General features: G+C 40.9%; 1 protein-coding gene across 2 annotated transcripts in view; it reads left to right on the top strand.

Moving 5' to 3' along the window:
* The first annotated feature begins 1,819 nt into the window (after nucleotides 1-1,819).
* Nucleotides 1,820-16,610, top strand: part of ANKRD10 (ankyrin repeat domain 10) — a 37,471-nt gene continuing 22,680 nt past the window's right edge. The window contains exons 1-3 of one of the 2 annotated variants that reach the window (XM_058829689.1): nucleotides 1,820-2,146; nucleotides 8,031-8,183; nucleotides 16,456-16,547. In XM_058829689.1, the coding sequence (XP_058685672.1) occupies nucleotides 1,946-2,146; nucleotides 8,031-8,183; nucleotides 16,456-16,547 (446 nt within the window). In that variant the 5' untranslated portion in view covers nucleotides 1,820-1,945. The remainder of the gene's footprint in view (nucleotides 2,147-8,030; nucleotides 8,184-16,455; nucleotides 16,548-16,610) is intronic. The other variant, XM_058829690.1, reaches the window with a different exon arrangement.

Raw genomic sequence — 16,610 nt, 5'->3', positions numbered from 1 at the left:
TGTATGTTATTAGTTGACTGTAGAGACCAAAACAAAACTTTGAGAACACAAAAAAAAGATGCTTCATTTTGCTATGATTTTTATAGTGTAAATCCTCAGTTTCTAGCTCAGGCCATCCCTGTGATATTTTAAGGAAAATCTTAAGCCAAATCTCAAGCCAAATCTCCAGTCTGGTGTTATAACAGCTTTCTGGAAAGGACATTCTCTACATGAGAGCAGTACAATCCAAACACCAAACACCCACTCTATCAGTGCCTTTCCATAATGAATGAATGCCTTAATCACCTTTTTGAAGGCTAAAAAATCTCCCCGTACGCTGACTGTTCAATTCCTTTTCTAAGATTTTACGTATGTACAAAAAGAGTACTTGCCATGGGATGCATATGTGAGAGGGGTACTTCATGCTGGGCTATAGGCCAAGGTGCAGTTCTTTCTGTGTGCAGGTGTTTTGCTTTATGCTGGAACCTTATCACTGAGCACTGGATACTGTACACACACAGCTTCATATACGCCAAAATACAAAGAAGCTGAATAAATGTGAGGAATGCCTATGGAATCACAATTTCTGAGAAGTCAGAAGTCCTGTATTAAGAAAAAGATATTTCACAGTATCTTAATGATCAATTTAGCCTGATGTTAAAGAAACACTTTTTTAATGCCTGGGTCTCTTGACACTTTTAACAGAAATTTATTTGTACCTTCTTTGCCTCAGAATATAACTCCTGGTTTGCATTGCTTAATAACGTATACTGAAAAAGGAACACTCTGTGATGCCCAGAGAAGTCGTGGATGCCCCTGGAAGTGTTCAAGGCCGGGCTGGATGGAGATCTGAGCAACCTGGTCTAGTGGAAGGGGCAGGGGTTTTGGACTGTCCCTTCCAACCAAAACCATTCTATGCTTCTATGATTCCATGATTTTCATGGACAGGTGGGCGTTCCTAAATTTAAACAATCGTACACTTCATTATCATCAATTAAATTTTAATGGTGTCAGAAAAAGTCGTTCACAACTAGGAAGAAAACAATTAGGAGTAATCAACAGAAGTTCCTTAAAAATTCTGTGGAGCCATTACTCAAGGAATGGTTTCTGGCTGCAATTTAAAATCTGGCACTGTCATTTTAAACAGACACTGACGGGGTTACCCTGTGGTTTGCAATCCACTGAGCAGCACAAACCCATAGTGACCTCCGAGTGCCGAAGCTGGCTCGACAGCACATCCCCGGTGCACGGGAACAAACACCGCGGCAGCCGGTGCCCCGCGGCTCAGCCTTGCCGCCGGCATCTTTTCCCTGCGGACACACGGGCCGGCGCTGTCACCCGCGGCGCCGGGGCAGCTCAAAGCGCTCCCGCCCTGCCCCGGCCAGCGCGGCCACACCGGCCCGAGGCGGCGGCGGCGAGAGCGGCTCTGCCGCCCCGGACAATGCAAAACACGGGCGCGGGGCCAGAGGAGGGAGAGAGGAGAGCGGAATGAAGGAAGGGGAGGGAGGGCGGGGAGGGAGAGAAGGAGGGAGAGGAGGAGGAGGGAGAAAGATGGAGAGGGAACGAGAAGGAGAGAGAGGGACAGGAGGAAAGGGTGAGGGAAGGGAGCGGGGAGAGAGAGAGGACAAGGAAAGGGAAGGCGGGAGGTAGGAAAGGCGGAGTAGATGGCGAGAGGGAAGGAGGGACAGGCGAAGCCGGAGGGGGAGGAGGAAGGAGCACGGACGGGAGGGAGGGTTGGCCGTGCGCTCCCCGCCCCGCTCTGGGCTCCCTGAGGGCCTCGAGGCCGCGCCCCTCTGGGGCGGAGCGTCGCGCGCGGCCCCGCCCCGCTCCCTTTGTGCCGGGGCCGCGCGCGCCAGCCGCAGTCGCCGCCGCTTCCCGCCAGGGCAGCGCGCGCCCGCCCGCTCCTTTTCCTCTCTTCTCCCTCCCCCATTCCTTTCCATTCCCTCTCACGGCTCTCCCGCTCACCATGTCCCTGGGAGCCGTCCCCGAGGCGGGCTTCTCCAGCGAGGAGCTGCTGACCCTGCGCTTCCCGCTGCACCGCGCCTGCCGCGATGGGGACCTGCCCGCCCTGTGCGCGCTGCTCCAGAGCTCGCCCCGCTCCGACCTGGCGGCCGAAGATTCCTTCTATGGCTGGACGCCCATCCACTGGGCCGCGCACTTCGGCAAGGTGGGGCCTGGCCGGGCTCAGCCGGCGGCGGGAGCGGGGGTGGGAACGGGAACGAGAAGGAGAAGGGGAAGGAGGGCGCGATTCCCGCTCGCGCGCAACGCGGCGCCATCTTTGCCCCTAGCGCGCTCTGTGCTGAGAGGCGCCGCCGCCCCCTCCCTTTCCTCACCGCCTCCTGCCGCTCCTCAGGGAATCGGGCGGGACGGGAGCGGACAGCCGTGCTGCTTGGCTCCGTTCCGGACCCCGCGGTCAGCGAGGCGTGGGTGGCTCAGGTCACGGGGCTGGCGGCACCTGCCGCTTCGGCATCACTCATCCCACCCCCACTGCCGGAGGCAGCCGCCCGTCTCCCTCCCCGCTGCTTTCCCGAGCGACGGCGGCGGCTCCGCGCTTCGCGCTCGGGCTGCCAAGCGGCGCCCGGGCCACCGGCACAGGAGCGAATGACGAGGAGCGGCCGATCCCCTCCGGACATCCCCGGCGGCCGGGGCCATTGCGGGCTGGTGGCACCGCCGCGGCGCGACCCCTTCCTCGCCCTCGGCTGATCCTCCTTCCCTGCCGGCCCTCCCTCGCGGGGCGCTGGGCGCTTTGTCTGCGCGATCCGTGCAGTCCTCAGGCTCCGCACCTGGAGACCGATGTGTTGTGGTGCCCGTGTTATGACAACCGGCTCGTTAGGAGTTGGGGCAGAAGGTGCTTGTTGTGCCTGTAAGGCGCTCCTCTTTTGCCTTCAGTAGGAAAAATAAATTACGGTTCATACGTGTGGAATTTTCTGCATTGGCGTTGTTGCATTGTAGAAAAGACCTAAACATAGGAAGTAGCTACGCTAACTTCACGTCTTAGAATGAGTGTTATTTTAATTTCTTGATTTTTATATATGCGTTTCCTGTTTCTGAAGCAGTGGGTATCTCAGACTATGCAGGATTCCAGCCTAGAGGGTTGGGATCTGGTTTTTTTCCTCATTGATTTGTTTGACTTCAGAATTCAAGGGGCTTTTGTTCTTGTTCTCCCTCCCATTTCCCATATACTTCTATTTGCTTATTGGTTGTGTGCCAGAGGAGGAAGATTGATGTACTTAGGCAGTTGTCATGGTTTATAAAAGGACATTAGGAGATGGTTTCTATACGTTATGTGATCGTATCTGCAGTTGCTTCTTTGAGAAGCTTTTTAGAAGCAGCTTTAGCTAAGTAGTCCTCCAGTCTTAAAATAAAGCAAAACAAAATAACCCTAAACCCACAAAATCCCAAATGTAGAATGGTCTTTTATCTGTTCAGAAAGAAGCTAATAATCTGCACTCCGAAAAAAGTGGAGTGCCTTTATCATCCTTGTGAAGTATGCCCGCAGAAAATATTAAGGTACTAATTGGCCTTACAGTCTTCTGTTTCTTTTCTGTCTTGTAAGAATTTCTTTTCAGTATGAGCTTCTGGCAGTCTTGCTTTTGCGAGGTAGTGGTTATTGGATATAAATTTTGGATAGTGTATGTGTTGTTTTGTTTTTTCCTTTAGACATCTTCAGCTTTCTGCTGTCTGAGGCTGAGTGAGCTTTTGTGTGCGTTCCAGTTTCTGTTGAAGAGATTCTTGCAGAAATAGCAAACAAAGGGAACAAGTCAGCCTGCAACATGTTGTGTGCTTGTATTTGCCATATTCATTCTTAGTTATGGGTGAAATTTAAAGGGGAGTGGTGTTACATATGGGGGAGGGGAATCTGACAGATGAAATGAGACTTGAAAAGGGGACATAGGTTATAAATTGGTTTTATAGGATTTTGCTTATATGTTTTTTTCCTGAAAGCCTAAAAGATCTTAAAGATCGAGGCAGCAATTTGTGGAGGTTATCTAAATACTTTGTAGTCTAGTTAAGTTGTTTTCCTTTCTCAGAGCCAAAGACTGCACAACACTTTGAAAAAGTTACAGAAGTGTAATTGGATGGCAAGCCCTATTGGCTTTGTGTGTGTGTGGCATAGTTACACTTGTAGCTTTCACCAGTTAACAGTGTTGCCAGCAGTGACACAAGAGCTGCTCAGATGCGTGCCTTACATTCATATTTATGTCTTTTTTGTTTCTCAAATTCCGATTCATCAGAAATAAACATTTGAAAACTGTGGTACTTTGAAAACCAGAAGAATTTTCCATTTTGTTTTGAAGTATTCACTAACACTGAACAGGTCTATTTCTCTTCACTTCTTTGTTTTTCTAGATTTTGTGTGATTTTCACTTGTTTAGTTTTTGGGTTTTTTTTCCTGGAAGAAATAATGTGATGACAGAGCTTCATGTCTGTCTGATAGAGGGCCAGTTAGAGACATGGTCCACCAAGATGTGTATTGCTTCTCACTGTAGCTCTGTAGGAGGCTGAAAAGACAAAAATGATTAATTTTTTTTCTGGAACTACTTGTAAGCAATGAAATCTAAGCCAGTTCATACATGTGCATGCCTGCACATACAGCAGGAGTCCAGGTTAGGTGAGCTTCAAAGAGAGTTTTTCCCTCTGCCTGTGGCTCAGGTTGAATGTGGAAGGTGGCTCTCCCTGCATCAAAGGGCAGTACAGAATAATTTTACAGTAAAGCTGTATTAAAACTATGTTCTTGCCTGTAGCTGTAGATATACCTCAGGAAGGAAGTAGCAGCAGTGGTCAAGATGGTTATAAATGAACATGTGAAAGAGGAAAGGTGGCTTATGGGGGAGGAAACACTGGTATAACACCAGTACTGGTAAAAATGGGGTCTCTTACAACTAAAAGTGAAAACACAAAATTCTTTAATAACTTGCTCTAAAACATACTTCTTTCTACAGCTTTCAGGTAATACTTAAAATACCAGCAGAGTCAATTGGAGGTGATGGATATTGCAGCTTGTGTTTCTAGTTATAATATCTAGGCATTTAATGACAACACGGACTTCCTTTTAGAGATAGCAGCAAATTTACTTGCTGTGTTGAGTGCCTGTGGTGGAGTTTGCATTTTCAGGGCATTCCCTGTCTACAGAAAAGTGCTTGTCTCTTGAGATGAATCAACTCCCATTAGAGTTTCTGCATTTTAATTGGAGTTAATTCTATAGTGCCCTAAATTACACCCCATTACATCTATTCCATAGATTTCTGAGAAGGTGGGTCAGAATGTAAAAATATTAACAATCTAAAAAACCTATCAAAGAGGCAGAAAATACAGGACTTGCATAAAAAAAAAATTATTTTGGTCTTAATTTTAATTCACTTGGTCTTGAACTAACCTTAATTTTCTTTTTAGTCACTTGAATTTTTATTTTCTCTGACCACATCTATTTGCTTGTGCTCTTCTCCTGCTTTTGTTTTTTGTCATTTGTCTGCTTACATTATAGGAAGCAAAATAGTAGTAAACATGTTCTGTTTCTTTTGGAACAAAAGTAGGAGAGATAAAAATGCCTGTCTTTTCTTGCTTGGTATTTTGCCAGTGTTGTGGCCTATGTGGAGGCCTGTCTTTCTTCACTAAATCAGTTTAACCTCTGCTTTAGGTTGGAAAATATCCACTGTATTAAATTTAGGTTATTTAATGAAAGTGGACTGGTGTATCCTGATCTCAGGCATAAATGATCAAGGGAGGTGCTTTTGTCATGTTGACTTTTCCTGTTCATGGATGTAATTCATCTCATCCTTCCATAATGTTGGAAGACACAATTTTTTTGACAGCCGTGATACAGAAGATATGTACTCAAGCTTTTAGTGGGATGAAATGTTGTATTCCTTGTTAAAGCCCTATGACTCTAAAGTCAGAGTATGCAAACAAAAAAAAATAAATCAAAAAAACCCCCCAATGTTTAAAAAATCAAGTTGCAAGGATAATCATGGTGTGTGGCCATCTTAGATTTAAGCAGTGCAGGACAGTGCTGGTGAATCAGTTTCTGTGCTTTTTCCTTTTCAGTTGATGGGCTGTAATGCATATGTAATTAAGGAATTTTTTCAGCCTGGTGCCTGTGCAGGAAGTATTATTCTTTCCTGAAGTTATAATGGTTCTCTGGAAGTTTTTCCAAGTTTACTCTATTAGTAAAGTCTATTGTTCTAAAAACTGGCTGAAATACATCTTTGCCTTCAGTTTCCACAGAGGAACCTCTTGGTGTAGCTGGAGGGGTGTTTTCCATCACATGTCTTGTTAATAATTGCAGTGTTACAATTTAATTAATAATTAGTAAGGATTAACAGCAATATTACAGGTGCTAACATGTGACCATCAAGAAAAGTCTAATATTGGCAAATACAAAATGTAGTTCAGTAGTCTAGTGTTGGAGTTAGAAATTTTCTTACACTAGTTTTTTGATGTGATTTTTTTTTTCCAACACAAGTGCATGTTTTGTTTTGAAAAGGTACTTTGGCAATGTTGATGTTAGTGGAGCAAGATTAATTTATATCCAATATTCCGGTTATCCTCACCTTTACCTCTTGCAGTTAGTGAGTTCATGGTACAACTGTGTCCAACCTTAACTCCACTGCAGTCCAAAAAAATTATTTCTGTATGTCACAAAGGATGGGGTTCATATGTGTTTGTGTGAATTACATGAGGGAAGGAAACAAATAAAGTTCTCAACATATTTGCAATACTAATATAAAATACTTAATGACAGTGGTTGTTGGTACTTCTATCTCATGTATGTGTGTAATTCGGCAAGATCAGGATTTACAGGTTAAGAGAGGGAGAGAGAAAGGCTGCCATGCAGCAACAGAGAAGAATGTTATAACCCTGATGTTGATGCTTCTGAGTCAAGCTGCCAGCCTACATTCAGATGATTTTTAATTGTTCCTTTATGGACAGACTATTCCACAGCTGTGGTGTGGCTGATGTTTTCTCTAACTGTGGTACGCTGAGCCACCCACAGATTTGTTTTATATGAACCAATGCCTGAGCCAGTGTAAGGGTCTTTGTTTTACTATTGCATTTTGTGTGCAGTAGTATTTGTTTTCTACCCACAGTAAATGGATGCCTAGACTAAACTGTTTATTTCAGCATAGTGAGTTCCTTTTCCTATCAACAAAACAATGTAACTGTGACAGGAAAGGAGTGTTGTTTTGACTATTTTTGAAAGCTGAGGTCATCGTAGTGGTGGTTTGCCTAGTTTCTACAAATGAGAACTTAGGAACCTTTAAAAATAGTATCTGGTTATCTGACACTTCTTGTTAGTATGTTAAGAAAAAAGGGTAGAATTATAGTTTGGCAAAATACTGCAGTTTTTTGAAAGTGGTGCCACAAACATGCAGCCTGTTTTGTTTTTAACAGTTTCCTATCTGAAATAACAAGAAAATGGTGGAATTAATTTATTATTTTTATAGATTTAGCATATTATATGTATTTTTAAGTATTAGTTTTCTTAACTGATCTTTTGTCACTCCAGAGATACATTAAATAAATGAAAAATCTTTTGTTTTTCTGATACAGCTTTCTATAAATTCTCCTGAGAGTATGATTCCAAGCATCTATCCATCTCCTAACACTTTGGTTTTGGCAAATGTTATCTAATAATATCTGTTTAGTATCATGTTTGCTGGATCAGAACTTGCCCCCCTTCTTTTTTTTTTTTTTTTCTTCTTCCCCTTTTTCTTTCCTTCCTTTCCACCCTCTTAAAAGTGAATTGAATATCTCTTGTAGTTACGATTAAAGTGTTTATGACTTTTTCCCCCTTTTTCTGAAATTAAAGGTGGAACTCAATTTTGGAGATGAGAATTAAATACTCCTCGGGTATGGTCTATGACCAAATGAGGAAGGAGTGAAGGAGGAGGGAGGGAATCCTAAATTTCATATTCTGTCTTGTTTTTCATTCATGTAGTCTTACTAGAAAGTTTAGTTCTTCTAGGTTTTATATATTTATTTAGAACATGGTAATGTCATAGCACATCTGTGTAACGTTTTCGGTTTTATTTTCCCTCATGTCTTTAAAGCTGGAGTGCCTAATGCAGTTAGTAAGAGCTGGAGCTTCTGTAAATGCCAGTACAACACGTTTTGCTCAAACACCAGCCCACATTGCTGCTTTTGGAGGACATCCACAGTGCCTGAATTGGTTGATTCAAGTGGGGGCCAACATAAACAAACAGGTATGGGTTAATGTGTATTTCACGTATGCATAGTTTTGCAAGGAGTGTCTTGATCCCTTTTAATGACATGTATGATCCTTACATTAACATACAGATACTTTATTTTTGACATCAGTTGAAGTCACATGACTTGATCACTTATAGACATTTTATATTACAGTAGAGCTAGGATGAATAAATGTCCTTTAAGCCTCTAGGGGTTTGGAGGATATTTGTTTTAGGAATTGACATCTTGCTGCTTCTTCAACAAAATGGTCATGTTGCCTTGGTATTGGCAGCATTAGCAAATACTTTGATATTGTAGTGCTGCTGTAGGGACAAGAAAAAGACTAGTGAGGAACATAATACTTACTAAATATGCTAAGAATTAAAAAAATTACCATTAGCTACTGAACCATGAGACCTTTGTGGTGCTTCATGATTTACTCATGCATCGAACTACTAGCAAGGTCTGCATTGATTTATTTTAAGGTGCATATGGTTTTATGTTGTTTTTCTTTGAGATTATTTCTAAACCTTTTCTAGGAGCTTTCTGAAAATAGATCAGAAACATACTTGCTAAGAAAGAATTAATGGATGATTTTAAAGATTTCTTTTGCTTTTTTTTTTACTATAATTTTCATTAGTTTTACTTGAGTATGTAATTTATTTGATAGCAGATAGTGCATTAATATAGCAAAATTCCTGAAAGGACTATTGTACTCTGGTACAGTAACAGAATCAATGCTTAAAAACTATCATGTTTTTTAAGAAAATGTTTGAAGTACTGAATGAATCTGTTATGTATGCTGGGCATACATAAAATCCTTTTTAATGGTAATCAAAAATATTTTTAATAATATTCCGTGAGAGTAATTAATACTACAGCGTATGCTGTTGTTAAAAGCTGTGGTATAGCACAGCATCCATAAAATGTCTGGCTTGTTTAATCTTGCATCGTACTTTTCTTAAAATATTTAAGGGCCAGACTGCGTTTTATATGCAGTAGAGTTAAGCTAAGTCTGCTGAAGAACTAAAACATTTGCATTTCTAGAGTTTGGTTCTTTTTTTTTTTAAAGCTATGCAAAAATAAGAAATGGGGAAGTTTGTGTTGAGTTTTCAGAAAAGAAGTCTGGTGCATTGAGAACAGCTGTGAGACACCAGGAGAATTGTAGAAAAATGAAGGTGGCTGGATGCAGAGGCTATAGATCGCATCTTCTCCTTGATACCTGACAAAAGTAACTTATGCAATAAGTTATTGCTGCATAGTGGTAGAATCTTCAGAAGAGAAAATACAAGAACTATAAATGCATCTGGAGACCAGGTAAGAATGTAAAGAAACTGTGATGAGAGAGGAAACATGGCATGCACAGAATAAAGATATGCAAATAACTGCTAAATGAGAAGAGAAGAATGAATGAAAGTGAATGAATGAGAAGAATGAAAGTTTCCAGCTATGAGGATAAAGAGAAGAACTGACCAGTGAGGTTGAAATGGAGTTGAAGAACAAGCTCTTGATGTCCTGGAACATGATGAGGGGAAAAAAAATCACATGTAGTGAGTGAGGTTGTAGCAAAGAAGAAAGTAGCAGCTAGCTCCCAGAAGAAGAGAAGAGTGTGGAGAGATCTCTCCATGGGCTGAGGGCAAGATGCAGATGACTATAAAAGGAAGCAGAAGGTAGTATAATATGCAGTTAAAAATGGGCAGGAGACTCATTCCAGCTTAAAGAAGTTACTAAGGCAAGCCAGTGACTCAGGAAGTCTCTATATTGATGGCTTGTCACCAGAGCCAGTGGTCCTCCACATGGTCAAGTTTTCAGATGGTGATGTATATCCTATAGATAGTATCCTATAGACTTTTGCAGCAGATGTAGGCAATGACAGACCACAGATACAATAGAGCTGGCACTGTGGGTGCCATGTATGTCGTTAATGGTAGGCTCAAGTTACACTTGAATGTAGTAACTTTTTTTCCCCCCACAAAATACTAGTTGAACATATGACCAGAGGTCAGTGATAAAATAAGATACCTCTGGTTAATTAAAATGGTAGTAGAAACAAGAAAGTCTCTTAAGTTCATAGGATGCAGTCACACACACTGGTCAGTCACACTGTTTTCACATGCACGAGCACTGAAAGCTAGGCAGCGTGCCTTGGTGATAACTAAAGCAGAAAACTCATCCCACAGATAGTTGGAATGTTTCCTACATGACTATGTAAAGCACAGTGCATGCTTTGCTATCCCCAGTTCCCTCAGCTGTTTATTGAATTGCAGTCCAATTCTACTAGTCTTGTCTGATTTGAACTCCTTAAATGATCTCGGTTCCTTATTTAATTTGCAAGCACTTTTAGGTGATCATCTAGGGCTTCCACCCACACTTGGGAGCTTTTGGAGCACTATTTCCTGATGTGTATTTTGTTTATTCCTTCCAGCTCGCTGACTGATGCTGTACTCCAAACAGACATAGTCACTGGCTAATGCTTGTGTGAGGACAAGTGTTCCATGGACACTGGATACAAAACACATGCTGAGAAAGATCTGGGAATGCTTGATATTTAAACTAGTAAACTTTTCCTTCCAAACTGACTTCTGGTCATTGGCTACAGACTAACTTCTGGAAAAAGAAAAGGATAGCTTCTGAAAAGGAATCCACCCGAGTCTCTCAGTTTTACCGTAAACCTCCGGTACTCAGTAGAATTTGCATGCATGCTTTCTCATATCTGCCCTGAGGTATGGTATTGTAGCTCATGCTGCCTGCCCTGAAGTTTAGGAAAACTTAAAAATGTCTTCTCTTGTTGCTGGTGACAGTTGCCCAGGACACTTCTCAGGCAGCAGCAATGAAGGACAAATGCTGAAAACTGCTTGTCCCAACTGTACTTTGCTCCCCAAATAAATTCTGTGAGTATATCCTGTCATGCCCAGCCCTCTTACATAACTGTATGTGCTGGCTAGAGTCACATCTGTCTCTCATCAGTGGGCAGTTCTTTCCCCCTGGGATCACCATATAAAAATGCACAGGAGGAAAGCTGAAGTGCCAAGCAATGGTCTGTCTGTTTCTACCCAGCAGTAGATTCAAGAGAATGTTCTATCTACACTGTTTCTGATTCTTTTTTTTTTTTTTTTTTCCCTCTCAGCGGGTTGTGCCTGCTAATAGTTCTTAGTAGTGTGACTCAGGACCTGCATTTGGCTGCCTGCCTGCTCTAGTTCACTGTAACAGTGCAAAGCAATTACCCTGCTACTTTTCGTGAGGATTTTTTCTGATGTTTTATCCTTGTCACAACACAGATTGATTCTGGGCTGTTGTACATATTAACATCAGATAATAATGAGTACTTTCTGATTTAGAAAACCATTAATTTCATTTAAATGTATCTTCCCTCTAGCCTCAGCCTATTAAACATTTCTATTGTATGTTGCCTTTGTTGATTGGCCAAAAGAAGTGTTGTGTGGCCTGTCATAAACAGAAGGGAAAAGAGATACTGCACCCTTACAGGGGATGCAACTTACTATTCATGCAGTCAGTTACCATCACATGACAGTGGTGGCAGATAGTTTTAGGAGGGTTAGACTACTCGCAGCAGCAAGAGCTGTATATCCTTGGTGGGGAGGAAGAAAACATTCTTTTGCTATATTACAGTTTTTATTTTAAACAATTAGGATAAATCCAGATAAAGATTCCACCAGTCCTCATTTGTACTCAAAAGCCTTTTTAGCAAAAGAGGAAAAACACTCAGTGTTCTTCAGTTTCTACTTCCTAGCTTTAGAAAGGGTAGGTTACTGATACTAAGAAATGAGTAGTGTTTGGAAATGCGATCATCTGTTAGAGCTCGAAATTCAGTCAGTTGAGTTAAGGAATGGAATTAGTTTGTATTTTTTTATCAAAGGGCTTCTGTGTCTTAGTCAGGTATCATTACTAGGAGTATTTTAGAAGTGCTTCATAGTGTTGAGGTTTAACCCCAGTGGATACCTAAGCACCACACAGCTGCTTCCTTGTTCCCCCCACCCAGTGAGGGGAGGGAGAGAATCAGAAAGGAAGTGTGAGAACTCATGGGTTGAAATAAAGAAAAAGAAATCCTAGAAAATCAAGTGATAAAACATTTTTAAAAACCTCACAGCCCAAAACGTTTTGCTCCTCACCACTGCCTGACTGATGCCCAGCCAGTGCTGGAGCAATGACAGCCCCAGTTTTACTTGCTGAGCATGATGTTGTATGGTGTGGGATAATTCTCCATTCCATTTGGGTCAGTGGTCCCAGGTGTGCCACATCCCAGCCCACTTTTAGCTAGACATTTGTGCACTAAAAAAAACGCTTTGCTGGTCACAAATCCAAAACATCTTACCAGGTACTATGAAGAAAATTAATTCTGTCCCAGCCAAAACACTACACATAGTTGAAAGCTTTCAGTGTAGATGTGTGTGGGAGCTATTTATTTAAAAATAAATTCCTGCAAGTAAGTTGATTTTGGTTGGGTGGGTTATTTTGGGTTTTTTGTTTTGTGTTTTGTTTTGTTTTTTTCTTTGATAAATGGAAGGAATGTAAAGGTACCAGTGAGTGAAATCAATTAAGTCATATCTAGGGACTTGGAATTTGGAGAACAAAGTGGAAATATGCTCTGAATTCTACAGGGCCATCCTCAAGCCAACAGAATTTGGGTCCCAAAAAGACAGAAGGAGGGAAAATGGAGTAAAAAATGGCTTTAGACTTGTCCTGGGGGGAATTGAAAAAATACACATACATGAAAGAGGTCTGGGAAGAGAGTTTGAGAAAAGTGTTTAATCAGTAGAGGAAATGTCTTTTGAGGTTAAACAGCATAGTGAGGAACTGGAAACTGATTAATCAAGCTGAGATTGCTTTTTTTGGCTTTAATCAGTAAATCTAAAGACTCTTCAGCCACGTGAATAAAAAGAGAATGAGGAAGGAAGCTAGATGTTTATTCAGTTAAATGAAATAGAAGTCAAAGGTAATCTAGTCATGACCCCAAGCTAGAGGAAAGCTGCCCTTGTCTGTGTGAAGGGGTAGCTGTTCTTTCCAAGGGGAAAGAGGAAGGCATTCAGCAGTGAGTTGCAAAAACTAAGTTTGTATGTGATGCTTCATGAATCCTTTTTGCCATTTCTTCAAGAGCACTGTGCACAAAATATTTAGTAGTCACAGAACCAGTCAAATGTATTATCTTGAATGCCAAATTATTGTAACTTAATTTTAGTTTCTATTAATTTATTTATTTATAATGCATCCTCTAGATTGTGAGACAGGTTTGGGCTGTTGGTGCAGTGTTGCAACTTGTCCCTAGAGGGACAAGTTCTGCTCTAGTTGTGAAAGGCCAGTACAAGTCATTGATGCTTCCCTTCCTGGAATATTATTGCAAAAGGGATTGTATCAGACTCAAGCACAGATGGGGAGTGTGACCAATTTAAAGGATTATGGGGTGTTACCAGGGGTATTCAGGAATTTATAGAGTTTCTCAAAATAAAAAACTACTTTTTCTCCACATAGCTAAAAAGAGATAGGGAAGAAGTGTCTTACACATAAGAATGTGCTGATGACAGGGTAGACCCTGAACTGTTCTCAGAAGTTTCTTAGAAAAAACTGTTACTTTGTTTTCCTGTTCAGTCATATCCATTCCAGTTGCTGAATCAAAACAGAATTGTTCTGAGATTCATACAGAGTACTTTTGTTTTCTTCTGTATGCATGGATTTGGATGCATTGAAAAATAAGTAAATTGAAAAGCTGTCTTTCAGTGGGAGATATATATATATTTTCCATTTAGTCTAGCTTATAGTCTAGAGAGAATTTCTGAGGAGAGCTAGGAAAGTGTTTCAGTGCAAATATATTTGGCCCCTTAGGAAAATTTCAAAGAGACATAATAGTAGCGATGTCTGAAATTTGGGTGCTGTAATTAAATGGAATTCTATAAAAATCTAAATCTGTGTATTCTGTAATTTTTTAAGTATTTCTTGAATTCCTTAACTTTGGACACATGTTTTTCTGGGCCAGTGATTGAAAGCAGCCCTTCTCAAGACATGTATTCTCTTCTGAAATACTAATCTTTTCTCTTTGGTGATGGAAGTGGTAGTTGCTATAAGCTTAGCTTATTCTTCTAACATAGTGCTGGGGAGTCCTTTTGCAAAGGTCTTTTCTCATCCTTTTTGTGTTTCCCCACAGCAATGTTGTAATTCAGTTCTCTAGATCTTACTGTGGGGCAGTGTGCCAGGTTTATGGGGCTAGGGGAGATTATGTTATCTCTGTCACTTGCATGATTGACTAACCCTAAGCTGAACTTCATATTGAGTGATTATCTTTTAACTTAGCGTTGGGCTAGTAGATACTAATGCTGACCAAAAGAGGCAAATCACTTTCTACACTTTCACCATTTTAATGAAAGGGGGGATGGGAGGAAGCTATAACAGAATGATGAATCGAAGACAGCTTTCATGATTGGAAAATTTATTACACAAAGAAATTTTTTTCTGGATAAATTAGCGTTGAATAAATTTCTATGTATGGTAGTTAAAAAAATGTTTAAAAAAATTGTATCGTCTCTTAAACTGCTCTCCCTGTTACTTCAGGGGAAGCTATAAATAGGAAAAATTGCATAAACTTCATTGGAAGGCAGTCTTCTATCCGTCAGCTGCAGACATCTACTTTGGAAGAAGGGCTGTATAACCCTTTTCTAATCTCTAAGGCATTTGCTGCTCTTTTCTGTGTCCAAACTTTGTCAGCTTCAACAATTTTCCTTAGTTTATAAGAAAGTAAACTTTGTTTGGTGCCATTATTGTTTCCTGCTGGATGTGCTAGGTAGTTCACAGTTTGGCTGAATATGTTTTTTAAGCACTGGTAAGCTGGGTTACCCTCAGTGAATTTGTAACTTGTTATAAAGATACTTCACTGTGAAATAAAACTGTCAAGTAGAAAATTGAGGATACATACCTTATAATCCAAAATTAATTTTCAAGTTATACTTACATGGTCTAGAAGATAGGATTAAATTTCTCAAAAGCTTGGCAGACAATTTAAGGTATTTAGTAAAGCCACTGCTTTTAGGTAGTATGATGATATTTTGCATACATTCACATTTCAAGTAGAGCTAAAGTGTAACTAGTCCTGTGGAGTTAGGCATGAACACTGTTGTGTGTAAACACTGGTGAATCAGTAAAGGTGCTGTGTTAATTTAGTAGCTAATGTTGATATTTTAGTAAAGGGAACAAGGAAGCTAAACTGAGGCACATACAGTTAGAACATGTTTAATATCTGGAACAGACTAGTGAAGTCTGTCAAAAGTCTGGAGACAGAGAGAAGGGGGAAGAAAACAAAGTGTAAAAAAAAAAAAACAACCAAAAAAACCCCAAAAAGCCATTGCTACACTGTAGAAGTGTTGAGGATGAATCACATTACCAAACCAGTAACAACATTTACTTGCTATTCCAAGGCAATGTTTGATTACAGATTCTTCTCTGTGATTCTTAATACTGATGGTTAATTGCAAGTACTGGATTTCCTCTCCAGCCTGTAGATCATGATGCACAAATTTACCTGCTGCTTGCTTGGATTTGTAAAATTGTTGTAGATCCTCCCTGTTACTTGTAAGACAGTTAATGGGGAGGAGTTGCCTGAAAAGCAGTACTCTGCCCCCACTATGTCTGCACATTATGTGAAAAAAATCTAATGATTGGATGTGGTGGTTGAGAATAATAGAATGCAAGTTGATAAAGAAAATCAGAAAGACAAATATATAAGATGTGAGTCAATGTGTATGTGTTGGGAGAGATCTGGCCTGTTCTATGAACACTGGGCATACCTCTGTTACAGTAGAGCTCTGCGTATATGCTCTCTCCTCCTGCCAAGTACTGATGGTGCAGCAGTCAAGGGCTGAGTCAGTGTGTCAGCACAGCCCCACAGACTTGGCCTTGCTGCACCCGAGTTCAAGAGGGCTTGAGCAGTCCAGTGTATTGGGAAATGAAAGTGCTGGAAGAGGAACGTGTTGGAATAACGTGTTACGGTGGTATCTGTTGGGAGGGTTAACCAGTTTTGCTGAATACGAGTCTGCTGATTGCCAAGCTATTGGATAAGGCTTGAGAGTTAAATGCCTTTAGTGTTACTTCTTACTGAAAGTCTAATGTACATGACAGTCAACTGCAGACTTTAAAGTAATGATAAAGTACTTGATGTATTTGATAGCTAATAATAAATGCTGATTTTGTATATCTTCTATCTTAATAAATGTGAGTAATGTAATAATGATATTTTATTTTTTAGAAACATTATGCTTGACAAAATGTAGTTTGTCTTTACAGGATTATGTTGGTGAAACTCCAATTCATAAAGCAGCACGATCTGGTAGTATGGATTCCATAAGTGCCCTTGTGGCTCATGGTGCGCAAATAGAGTAAGTGAGGTGATTTTTTTTGTTGTTGATTGTTGTGTGTGTAGCTGACTAACTTAGATTGGT

This window comes from Poecile atricapillus, chromosome 1, assembly GCF_030490865.1.
Source record: "Poecile atricapillus isolate bPoeAtr1 chromosome 1, bPoeAtr1.hap1, whole genome shotgun sequence".
Classification (NCBI taxonomy): Eukaryota; Metazoa; Chordata; class Aves; order Passeriformes; family Paridae; genus Poecile; species Poecile atricapillus.
Note: the sequence above shows the minus strand (reverse complement) of the source record. Positions and strands in the feature narration are given on the sequence as shown.